Source organism: Crassostrea angulata, chromosome 6, assembly GCF_025612915.1.
Source record: "Crassostrea angulata isolate pt1a10 chromosome 6, ASM2561291v2, whole genome shotgun sequence".
NCBI lineage: Eukaryota > Metazoa > Mollusca > Bivalvia > Ostreida > Ostreidae > Magallana > Magallana angulata.
In genome coordinates this window covers 29,654,269-29,666,771 of record NC_069116.1, presented here as the reverse complement: position 1 = coordinate 29,666,771, position 12,503 = coordinate 29,654,269, and the positions used below count along the sequence as shown (strand labels likewise).

At 35.6% G+C, this 12,503-nt stretch overlaps 2 protein-coding genes across 3 annotated transcripts; one reads left to right on the top strand and one right to left on the bottom strand.

The window, feature by feature from the left end:
- Nucleotides 1-397: 397 nt before the first annotated feature.
- Nucleotides 398-2,368, bottom strand: LOC128189015 (G protein-activated inward rectifier potassium channel 2-like). The gene is made up of 2 exons (XM_052860387.1): nt 1,703-2,368; nt 398-1,593 (listed from the first exon to the last, which is right to left on the bottom strand). Exons 1-2 carry the CDS (start codon nt 2,312-2,314, stop codon nt 646-648), a joined length of 1,560 nt encoding a protein of 519 aa, XP_052716347.1. The 5' UTR covers nt 2,315-2,368; the 3' UTR covers nt 398-645.
- A 6,296-nt stretch (nt 2,369-8,664) lies between these two features.
- LOC128188838 (G protein-activated inward rectifier potassium channel 2-like) lies at nt 8,665-11,883 on the top strand. Of its 2 annotated transcripts, none has more exons than XM_052860121.1 (2): nt 8,665-9,970; nt 10,908-11,883. In XM_052860121.1, exons 1-2 carry the CDS (start codon nt 8,730-8,732, stop codon nt 11,002-11,004), a joined length of 1,338 nt encoding a protein of 445 aa, XP_052716081.1. In that variant the 5' UTR covers nt 8,665-8,729; the 3' UTR covers nt 11,005-11,883. The 2 variants fall into 2 exon arrangements, with proteins under 2 accessions (XP_052716081.1, XP_052716082.1); XM_052860122.1 differs by having other exon boundaries at nt 8,665-9,975.
- Nucleotides 11,884-12,503: the final 620 nt, after the last annotated feature.

Here is a 12,503-nt window from a genome sequence, read left to right as displayed (position 1 = left end):
TAATTAATTACATCCATCAGAGATTTAGGGATTCGTGTAAATTTAAAAAAACAAAACGTGACGTCATGAACAGGTTTTTTTTTCCATCGGCGCTTATCTCTCTTGGACAGAACGACATCATCTTTGGACTACTGTATTATAACTATAACACGTACTCCTGATATCAAAAAATGATATTTTATAGGAATACAGTGTAAATGAGATGGCTACGAAAGGCAAATTGCACGTTGGTCCAATGCTATTGTTTGTGCATAAAAATAGTTTAAATTTTATAAATGATTGTCTTTCTTCTTTTCTGTTGCTTGTTAATTGAAATGTTAAACAAGTAATAAACATTTAGAACGTGCGCTTTTGCATATAAATTCTTATTGAATTGTTACAGATACACTTGAACTTTTGATAATGAAACTAAGTCATATTCATTAGAATTTTAAAACATTTTTTTTTATTTGTGCACACATCAATGTAGGAAAACACAATTTAATTTGTAGATTATTTACAAAATGGATTTGGTATTATGCATGAACGAATGAAAGAAATCAACTTCGGTAACTGAACATTAATTGCTTTAACAGTCTTTGAAATTGTTTACATCTCATATCCATTCAACTAAAGTAAGAACAAAATCACGATTTCTTGCTGACATCACGAGGACGCTACATCATGAAAGTTCTCTTCTTCCTCAGCCTCGTCCTGACCTATGGTGTCGTCATCGGATACGTCAGACTCAGCCTTCTCTTTGATTGGCGGTTTTCCGTCTCCAAGGTCATGCTCTAAAGGTTTTCTATCTCCAAGGTCATGCTCTAATGGAGTCTCTTCCTCCTCTTCTTCGGCATCGTCAGCAGGGCGTTGGGCCTGCTCTTCGGATTTTTCCATCGGGGTTTTTTCTGTTAGTTCTTCCTCGCGGTTCTCTGCTTCCATTTCTAGCGAGAGTCTGCTTCGTTCCAGTTCGTCCATTTGGCTAAGACCACGGGTTAAAAGCTTAGGACTACCAGACTTCTGGTACTCTGTTGAGTTGGAGGCTGAGGGAAACTCGGGAGGCAGATCATAAGCCACAGAATGGAGACTTATCGATAATCCCTTCTCCTTTGTTGTTGCTTCGCTTTCCTCCTTCGACATTCTGTATTCTCTGTAAGGGTTCAGTTCTTTGGCGCTGTGTCGTATATTAGTTATATAAACGACATCGTTAAAGCCAGAAAAGTCAATCTCCCATCTGCCATTGCCAGCGTCAAATTCCTCAATACGATCGAATCGATGACCCCAAAGGATTTCCGAAGGCAGATAGGAAGTTCTAGCTTGACAAAACTCCCCAGTTGTTTCCAAGGTTCCCTCAATACAAACCACAAGTTCATAAGCTTCAGAGGACAAATCGGATGGCCTTATATCCCAAAACGGGCTCTCTTGTGTGATTCTATGACTTAAAATAAGGGGCCACATAAGCATTATGGTATCCCCCATTTTGTTGGCCTGGAAATGGACATCGTGTTGAAACAAAGGGTAGGCTACTCCTTCCCGGGTAACGTGTCTTTTGATGAGGATTCCGTGTACTTTGGCATCAATAAGATGGCTTTGTCGCATATCTCCTACGCGAATCTGTAAGGACGAGAATTACAAAAATAAATAAAAATGCATTTACACAACAATTTCTCAGTATTCAAAAACCAAATTGATTTCGTAAACAAAGTATAAATCTTATAATTACCTGCAGACAAAGATCGCCTTCCTCTTGCGCAACACATGCCACTTTACTGAACATTATGGTCTTCCTCCGACGCTTTGGCTGAGCAAATTTGACAAAAATGAAGCCCAGGAGGACATTTTCCAACAGAATACCGACTGTGATCTGTACAAAGAGAAGTGGAAGGGCGCCACCACAGTCTGTATTTGGATAGGCGAAACCGTATCCGATGGTCGTTTGGGATTCGATGGAAAACAGCATGGCGTCACCGAAACTGTGGACGCCTGCGACGCATGATTCCCACTTGGGATCGTTTAGGTGGTCGAGATCCCCATGGTTATACATCATCCAATACCACATGAGGGCGAAAAAAAAGTACGACAAAAGATGGACATTGAAGAGCACAGCCAAAGCATACCGCCATTTTAGGTCAATGAGAGTTATGTAAAGGTCTTGGAAGAATTTGGCGCGGTACTCTTTTAGTCCCGTGTATTTCACTCTGTAGTGCCCGGATTTCTGTACAATTGCTCTCCGTTGTTCTTCTTGGTTATACTGACCAAGGTTAAATCTTTGTTTGACATAATTAACAAATGGCAGTTTGCTAAGTTTTTCTTCCACTTTTTCTTCCGTAAACATGGCGATCGTTCGAAAGCTCGCGACCAATTGTTCGGTATGTGAGTTTCAGGTTTGCCTTTTTGGGGGATTTTTACGGTGGTCTAAAATTTTGACATCCCAAAATTAATGGTAGATTTTTCCTGTTGATTAGTTAAATTACCAATAAATCTCAGTCAAGAAAAAAATATATATATAAACAATTGTAGTAGGTAACCTACGGGGCATAACGCATCATTGCCTATAACGGTAGTGAGGCGGAAAATTCGTCAGGCGAAGCGTTTGCAAGTACATTAGTATCAATGTCTTGTATCAACTGATGACAAGATAAAAGAAACCGATTAATGGGTAATCAATCAATAATCCTGAAATATCGATCTCTTAATTAATGGGTTTGTCCGCAACAAGAAATTGATCAACACAGTTTTGTGGTGTTTTCTTTTTTCAATTTGCGCGTCAATAACAATGAAAGTGCTGAATCAATACTTTTTAACGAAGGTTGACCATTAACTGTTCCATATTTGCTTACATCAATAAAACAATTAGGGAATTTGTCATACGATTAAAACAATTTTTTTAAACTAAGAAATAATTACAGAATAAAACATTGTCAAGCTTTTTTTCCCACGTTGTATTTTACTAGTGCCCTTAGCCACCCCCCCCCTCCCACCCCCCCCCCCCCCCCCCCAAAAAAAAATGTAAAGAATATATACATTTCTATTCAGCATTTTTAAAGAACCCAAAATTTAATGCCCTGGAAAGGATTCTGTACGTGTATACATGTAAAACACAAGATATTATAAAAATGCATTGTAGAAGAAATCAGAAATTGGACTACTTACACCAACACATGGATCATACATGTAAATCAAATAGCAATCAAATTTACTGGGGTAATTTGTAAATGATTTAGTTGAAAATTTTGTAATAAGATATCTTAGAAATGTGTTTCAATTTTTGGGGGAAATGTGCATAAAACATGAAACTATTCACACACAAAATTACCATGTAGACTTAATTCATATCAATACGTTAAAATCTCCAGCTCCGTTGAAAAAAAAAAATTGCGCGCGCGCTCTCTCTCTCTCTCTCTCTCTCTCTCTCTCATTGGATCCACGTAATACCCACATTATGTATAAATGTGCATTTCCTGAGCTAATTCCTTATCAAACAATCATTGCATATATAAATGGTCAATATGTGATTCACGTTCATAAGGCAAATGAATGCGGAAAATCGTAAAAAACCGGTTTTTATTTAATATAAAATGAATCTTAACCCCATTTGGCCTGGGCTAGAGAATTCCGCACTAAATAATGGCCATCGTTAGGCAAAATAAACATGACCATGCATTTGTGAGGAATATTGACTATAAATCTACAACTGGAGTAGTTTGTTAACCCAATTTTGTTGTCTTTAAAACAGCCATAGCGGACAGCACTGTCCAACACCACATCAAAGCGTTCGAGTGACTACTAAAAAAGCTCGGTCACTCTCGACATGGCGCGAAATTCTACTTGACAATAAAGGCCGGTTTACGGCCGAAATGATGGATCAGTGATTATGACCATAAGTGTGGTATATTTATTGATATTCTTTACTTCCCTTCATTATGCAACATGCATATGTTGTATTCATACACTCTAAAGAGATAAATGCATGCACCAAGTCTGGTCAAAAAAAGGTATATAAAGTAGATTTGGGTCATCATTCTTTTCTTCTCCTTCTTTTTTAAATTCCAAAGCATTTTTTTTCTTTTAATTAAATCGTAAAGTAAAATGTTTCAAATGCTCACAAACAACGTACGGAATGGGAAAAAAGTCGAAAACTTATTATTCTTTATTTATGTTTTAAAAGCTTCTTTGCATACTTTGAATGAAAGTATTGCTTTTATATCATTTTATGTTGCTCATAAATAGTAAACATTTTTGTAAATATTAACTAAATAAATTTACATTATATATCTGTGTAACTTGTGTTATTTTTCTCACTCATAACCAACATATTTTTCTCAAACATAACCAATAATTCTCCACGTCGGAGACTTGAAGAAGGTAAATAAAAAAATTCTTCACCATGAGCAAATAAAAAAGCGGGAGCTATAGCCACGAATAATTATGCTAATGCGATGTCTGTAGATTGTTTTGGTCAATATGACTACAAAAAACAATGTTGATTGTTGATCAGGTGCCCGGGGATCGATAATCAATCCACCTGTCCGGCGATAATATTCCAATAAAAGGGCACCGGTCGCCGCAAGGAATCGGCCTCGTTTTGAGGGGCCGGAGCGGGAGATCCGGAGCACGTGATTTACAGAATCTCCGACCAAAACTTGCAATAAAAAAGGCAACAGAGTCGTATTTTTACGACGGTCATAATTAATGGATATTTGACAGGTTGATATCGAATGCTTCCACTTCTTCTATCCGTCTTGTCGCGTTGTCGGGGACAAATCAAAAAGTTTTTTATGGTGAATCTAATTTGTAAAATCAAAGAGAAGGATTAAGATTGACTGGTCAGAGAACGTACAGGTGATTCAGAAATGTTATATGCCGACCAAAGCTGTTACCGCAATCATTGCAATGGGAAACGAAACAACTATTTATTATCCCGCAATCATCGCAGATTATTTCATACCAAAGAATATAATACAAAGGAAAATAAACGTCTGCTTAGTCATTTTTACTTTTGCCGTTAGAAAATGTTGGTCAAAAAACTGGGGCCCGTTTCACAAAGCATACTTAGGACTAAGTAATATCTTAGGAAAGAACTTTTTCCTAAGTTCCTTATTTATCCGTTTCACTATTCCAGTCTTATCTTATGAAATTCCTAAGTTATGTCTTAACTTTAAGACAGGTAAATCGATGTCTTATGAACAAACTTAACATGGCGACTATTTATTTTATAATGAAATGAATTACATGCACATGAAAGTTGAACAAAAATACAAGAAAAAACGAATTATTAGGACTTGTTCACTTCACTTCCTAAATGAAAACTTAAGAATTATCAAAATAAACATATATTTCCTCAATTAATTTCTTTTGTGTAGACTTTTAATTTTAACATTATTTTAAGATTATCTGGTCGCACGCGCAGATGGGTAGCGGGTATTGTTATACATTGTAGCTAGTGCACTGATGATAATGAAATTAGTCATGCCCGAGAATCACTGATATCTTTAGTAGTTTGATAAAAATAGGAATAAATAATAAATAAAACTCAATTACAAAATGACTGGATGATTTGTCCTATCCCTCCACCAAATAAGCTTTTCTTTTACGAAAGAAATATTAGGTGTTTTCTTTGCGTGGGGTGACGGGTTGTTTATTTTAGTTTTTTGTTGGGAGGGGTAGGAGTGGCCGGCAAGTGGTTTAGGTATGTCGATGTCATCCCTGGGAATGCTGTTTCATTAAGAAATTGTTGCCTTTTATCCTCGCTTCTTCTATCAGCCAAGATGCATTTATTTGCAATGTTTCCTTTTGTTAAAAAAAAAACCCTATTCTTATATCAACAATGACAAAAAAACACGCTTTACATTAAACCTAGTTTAAAAGTTCAACATCTTTCCATTCTAAATCCTACTTGTCACTGCATGTGAATATTGTATACAGTAAAGTCATAATATTTGGAAATCTCAACGGGTATTTGTAATTTAGAATTAAGCATATCTGTATATTTTACAATGGACCAACTAGACAAACAAATGCACTCGGTCATTTATAAAGAATAACAGAAATTCTAGCAGTAATAAATGTTTTCAAATGATTCATGCCGTCAAGAATTATATGTACATGTAGCAAAAACAAGAAATATACTGCGATCTCTCAAATTCAAAAAGTACCGTTTTCAAAGAATATACGGTTTTATTACGTTATTTTTATCTACTCGTGTATGCACGTGAAGGTAAAATATTATACAAAATTTCAGGACATGCGCATACGCACTACACTATTTGCACTCTATTTACACGTTTTAACTTTTTTTCTAATTTGTTTCTAGGTGAATAAGGGAATGTGTTTTTGCGTTTACTTAGAAAGTTTACACCCATGCCATATTGAAAAGAATTTACATGAACGGTATAAGTTAGGAATAACGAAAAGATTTAAAAGTGGCTTACAATGTATCTTAAATTTAGTCAACTGCGTTACGCTAAGAAAGTTTTGTGAAACAGCTATGACAAATCTTAGGAACTTCCTAAGTTATAACTTAGGCATATCTTAAGTTCTGTCTCAGGAAACATCTTAGGAAATCTTTGTGCAACCGGCCCCAGGTGATGACGAGACCTGATGAAGGGGGGGGGGGGGGCATTTTATATTTCTTCTTACATTAACAAAAACATGAAGCCAGTCTCCTACTTTACTTACTTACGCCACCATTGTTAGAAATATACGTTTAACTACAATTGTTTTTGAGAACTCTCGTACACAAAATTTGTAAGAAAAAAAAAATAATAGAGGAAAAGAAAGCGAACGAAAACAATAAGTTCTTTCGTTGGAAACGGAAGACCCTAATGATAGAGAATAGAGAAAGAATTCATTTTTCCAGTGTGTATTTTCAGTTTGCATGCGTTCTTCTTGCTAAGTTATAAATGGATCGTTTCAGTAACAATAATGTACTGTAACCCTCTATGGTTTTTTTTGGGGGGGGGGGGGGGGTGGGGGTTAAATTTGAATTTTTCGGGTTAGGTACTTTTCCAAAAACAAAATGTAGTGAGTATTGTATTGTTGCAGCTAGGTCTTACTTACAAAGCCTGCTTCAAAGAATGATACTGCTTCTCTAAAATCAGATAAGAACATTTAGATATACCATTCTCATCTGTTACATGCAATAACCATGTTCTCTGACTATATCTAACATTGTTAAAGAATTTACAACAATGAGATAATACTTTTCGCAACACACGTCTGCATATACATGTATATTTAATCTCAGAATGGTAATTTTGTATGCTTACAATTAGGAGACAATTTATATCGTAAAATTAGCGATATGGATATTGTAAATCATTTATACCAATTACATTGATGATAATTATGTTGGTTAATTAATTAGAATCATTGAAACTCTTCTCCCTCTTTTCTAGACTATATATGCACGTTTCGTTGGCTGGTCAGTTTTACATTCATGTATGCACAACTTGTGTTCAAATATCTGTATGTCATTGAGTTTTTGCATAAAAAAAAACCATCCAATTTTTATTCATTTGACCGTCTACCATATTTGATTGCGATTGATAGGAGTAGTCGTGTGTGGTCTATTGAAAGTTGGTAGCTTTTGCTTTTGCGTAAATTCATGAAAACTGTGAGGTCAAGTTCAAGCAAAATTTATTTTTTAATGAAATATTTTGAAAATAGACTAAGATATCAGTGGAATTGTTCATTATAATAATTATTTACATTTATAACAGTACAAAACAACAGGTTTTTTTCTACGAATGATTTTTTTCCTTATATAAAACAAATTTCTGAAAATTGTCCACACATGTTTGTACATGCACATGTTCTTCTAGTACAGTACATAAGATACTAAGCATGTCAAAAGAAGGGAAATTCATGATTTTTAAATTTTTTTATTCTCAATCTATTTTTGATGATTTGTTAAGTGCAATGCATTATGAAACGTATGAATATTTGTTGACTATTAATACCATGTATTATTTATTGGATTCTATTTTTTTCCACAAAATTTAAATGTAGATCCCGATCAAAGCCGATAAAGATCTACATATTTTGAAAGCTAATTACACGTACAATTATAGAAACATCCCGTCCTTCAATAAATTTTTTTTTTTAAATGTTAGTTTATAGAATTATTCTAAAATCCTTTCATGATGTTACAATTAGATTTTGATACATCTAACTGTCATTAGTTAAATTTTATTAGAAATGATTTAATTTTGCAATTTGTTTTGTATAGGTGCATGATTGTTTCACCCCTATCTTTAGATAAAACCCCTCCCCTCGTTGTACTTACACGTAGACATATTATGTAGGTAATAAATTAAAGTCACACCAATAGCGTGTACACTTTTTCAACATCATATTCTAATGTCTACAGTTTTTAATGTGTCCATTACAAGATCATGGTGGCCTTCAGGTAGCGCTCGATCGTGGCCTGGGGACAGGAGATTAACAATGGCCGACCCATCACATTCCTGCAGACATGCTCAGGTCGTCCATCAAATTCGATCATAATTCATCTGTCAAGACAATCATCGATAGCCGATTAAGAACATTTGTCTTTCAGGGGGGACCAGAAAGACAACCCCATCTTCGATCTGATTGGTTAAGATGTATTAATTGTCCGTTTGCTCAGAATGCCATTAAATAGGTATTTTGGCAAGACGAGTCAGTTCTCAAACATGAGCTAGAGCTTGCCTTAGAAGGACGTTTCAGCACGTCTTTAGAGACCCTTATTTCTTATTCTACAAAGCAACATGTTGAAATCTATTTCCAATCTTCATTTAAACAGGAAGAAGTCGGACGACGGCGAGCAGTTGGTCGATTTCCCATCATCATCTGGAGATGATGCCTCACTTATTACGAAGCTGCGCAAAGGCTATCAACTTGGGCGTCCAGCACTGGTGAAGAAAACCGGGAAATACCGCGTTACCTACAAGGGCCTGTCCTCCTCCGAGCGGCGCTCGTTCGCCTTAGACTTGTTCCAAACTCTCATAGACCTAAAATGGCGATGGGCAACTCTGGTATTTGTGTTCACCTTTTTCATTGTATACTTTGTATTTGCGGTAATATGGTACATTTTGGCAAAAGCGCACGGTGACTTTGAAAATCTTAATAATCCAACGTGGACACCTTGCATAGAAAGGGCAAAAACGTTTGCCGATCTTCTACTGTTCTCAATAGAGACACAAACGACAATCGGGTATGGAACCTTCTATCCAAACACGTCATGCAGTGGCAGTTTGTTACTTGTCTTCGTTCAAATCACCGTGGGCTTTCTCTTGGAAACGCTTCTGGTCGGGTTTCTTCTAGTGAAGTTGTCAAGACCAAAGCACAGACGGCATACACTTCTGTTTAGCGAAAAGGCACTCATTTGCAAAGAAGACGGAGACCTTTGTTTGGAAATACGAGTTGGGGATTTGCGGAAATCCCATCTCGTGGATACTTCATCCTTTGGAATCTTCGTCAGCGAAAAGGTTTCCAAAGAGGGAATCGTTTACCCTCTGTACCAGCAACAGATGGAGTTTGAGGCACACCAAATGCAGGATCGGGTCTTCATGATGTGGCCGCTGATATTGAGACACAAAATTAACGAAGACAGTCCCTTGTATGAGATGACGTTTGATCAAATGTTGTCAAATACGTTTGAACTTATCATTATCTTGGAAGGAACCATTGAAGCAACCGGAGAAATATGCCAAGCCAGAACATCGTATTCATCGAAAGACATCGTTTGGGGCCACCGCTTTGTCAACATGATCGACTTTGACAACGACAACGGTCAGTGGAGCGCCAACTTCGAGAAATTCAACGCCACGGTCCCTACCCCCACCCCGAAATGCAGCGGGAAACAGCTGGCGGAGATTTACGGAGCGTCCAGCCGGACAAACCAGGCGCAGGAGACGGAGAACCTCGGGGGAACGTTCTGGAGGTCCCAGAGTCAAATCATCACCCCCATGACAGAGGAGACCAGTCTTACAAAGATACCTGACCGACGGTAAGGTATGTTTTGTTTTCTTTCTTAGAGGGCCTCATGGTGATCATTGTCATTTTCATACTATTTACGTCTCCTGGGTTTGAGAAAATATTGGACGATATAGTCAAAATCAGATTCAATTTCAGAGTCAGAAATTGTGGGTTTTTTTTCTTTTCTGAATAATAGATTATGTCTAGAAAAATCATTTTATTAAAATTATTTAGGAATATGTTTGGAAATTGTCGATCACACAGTCGCTCCATCCTTCTGCATGTTTATTGTGTATCTCTTTTGCTTTGCACATTGATTACTTCCGGATATATACCGGTTATGTATTGAGTTTTCTTCATACTATATAAAGTACCATCTTTAGAGAAGGGTTTCTATTTTTTTAGTTTTCTGTAATGTTTGTTTGTTTGTGTACGAAAGTGAATTCAAAGGACTTGGCAGCAACGAATCGCGTGATGTTAATTGTGTCCGTTTCTGCAATTAAAGAATAAAACGAATTGTAGAAAACGACACAATATACAGAACGTGAACGATCATCAGACGACAGATGCTTAACAATATTGTGGAAATGGATTCTTGTTTGGTTTTTGTCCGAAATATTTTTCATTATTGATTTGTTTTGTGGTACTAGTTTTCTTTTCTTCAAAGTGAACAAATGTATTGATTTTGTTTTATGAGATTTTAGATTTTAAAAAAATCTTAATTTGTACACTATATATCATAATTCTCTCAACATTTTGTTAGCTTTATAGTCTTCAATTGTTAATTCTTATCTTATTTTGAACATGTTCTTTGTTGTTCCGATATATTTATACTTTATTTTATTTCTTGTCAACTTTCGGAGTACCGTATTTTAAAAGAAAATATTAAATTAATTTGTTGAAAAATAGAAAATTTATACACCATGTATTTAATTCTTTTTTAAATTTTTACTTTTTAACTTTTTCAGACCCCGATCTTACCGACATAGTAGAGCACCATTGTCCTTTAGCGGATTCCAGTCCCAGCACCTAGAAATGGGCCGCGTTCTCAACATCTACAAATGACCCGTTACCAGTCTAGTTTTCAAATTATGTGTACTGTAGAAATGGCATTCTGCAAAACTTTGTTAATTTTAGTTTATGCCAAAGCCAAACTGTAGTTTTTAATTTGAAGTACGTATGTACTTGTGTGTTCTATTATTGCATGTAGCTACATGTAGGTTATTATTCGTCATTTAATATTTTTTATCTGCAAGTCCTGGTGGGGTGAAACTCGAAAAATTGAATTGTCTTTAAATGACCTGTGCTATGCTCATATAAAATTGAGCTCAATTAATGATATTAATTCCTTCTATAAATCCACACTCGTTAGAAATAGATTATGATAATATGATACATACATGCATATATAGATTGTAGAATGGTGGTTCAAATTCTATTTTTTATTTTTGCAAAGACAATCCTTACATAAATTTGTCAACGATGAATCGTATTAAAGGTTTACATTTCTCTATTGAAAATATATTAATGAAAACTCAGATAATGTATACTTGAATATTCTTCATTTGCCATAATTAAACGAAATAGATAAGGAGCGCCTACGATTTTCTAGTAATTTGTCGGGTTTTTTTTATCAATATTATATGCGTGTTTTATTTTATTAAACTAACACATTTTCAAAAGGGCGTTTCATTTTTCAAGTTTCACCTCGGGATAATTCTACAATTATGATATAATGAATTTGTAAACGAAATCCGAAAGTTCATATAGTATCCACCGCGCGTGCGCAGTCCCATACCAAACAATAGGGAGAGTGATGTCTCTTTCATTCAGCTTATCTTTGAAATGTAGTTAGATGTTAAACTTTATATTATACTTTCATGAAACATTTTTGACTTTGATGAACATTCATATTCCATTAAATGACTCATATTTCTAATCACATTTCATTGTTTTGTTATTTTCTTCTTTGTGTGTGTGTGGGGGGGGGGGGGGGGGGGGGGGTGGAAAGGAACACGGTTTAATGAACTGCTTTTCAGAAATGAAACATCATTTTTACTATCATGGTTCCAAAACGTCTAATTATATAGTACATATATATGATAGTACATGTATCTGGTAGATTTATTTCTAATCGTGTATTAATGTCTTAAAAATTTCGGGATTTTTTTTACGCTCAAGGGGCCCGTTTCTCAAAAAGGCGTAAATCTGGGCCTAAGTTAGTCCGACTAACGAAGTTACGCCAATATTTAGTCGGGTCTAAGTTGCGTTTCTGAAAGAGGCGTAAGTTAGGGTTTAAATGTCGAAAAATTTAGACATCTCCGCTGAGTACTAAGCATGCGCATATCGTATTTTGTTTTGCTTTGAGGGTATAATTATATGTGGTGGATCAATTTTCCAATTCATACTACATGTAGTACCCGAAAGTACGCATGTTATACTTTACCAATGAATGTGCATAGTTCAAGTTGTTTATAACTTTTAATATTAATGAAAGGAGAACAAATGTTTATACACTTCATAACATAATGCAGTTTTAGAGACAAACAGTTGATATGAAAGCG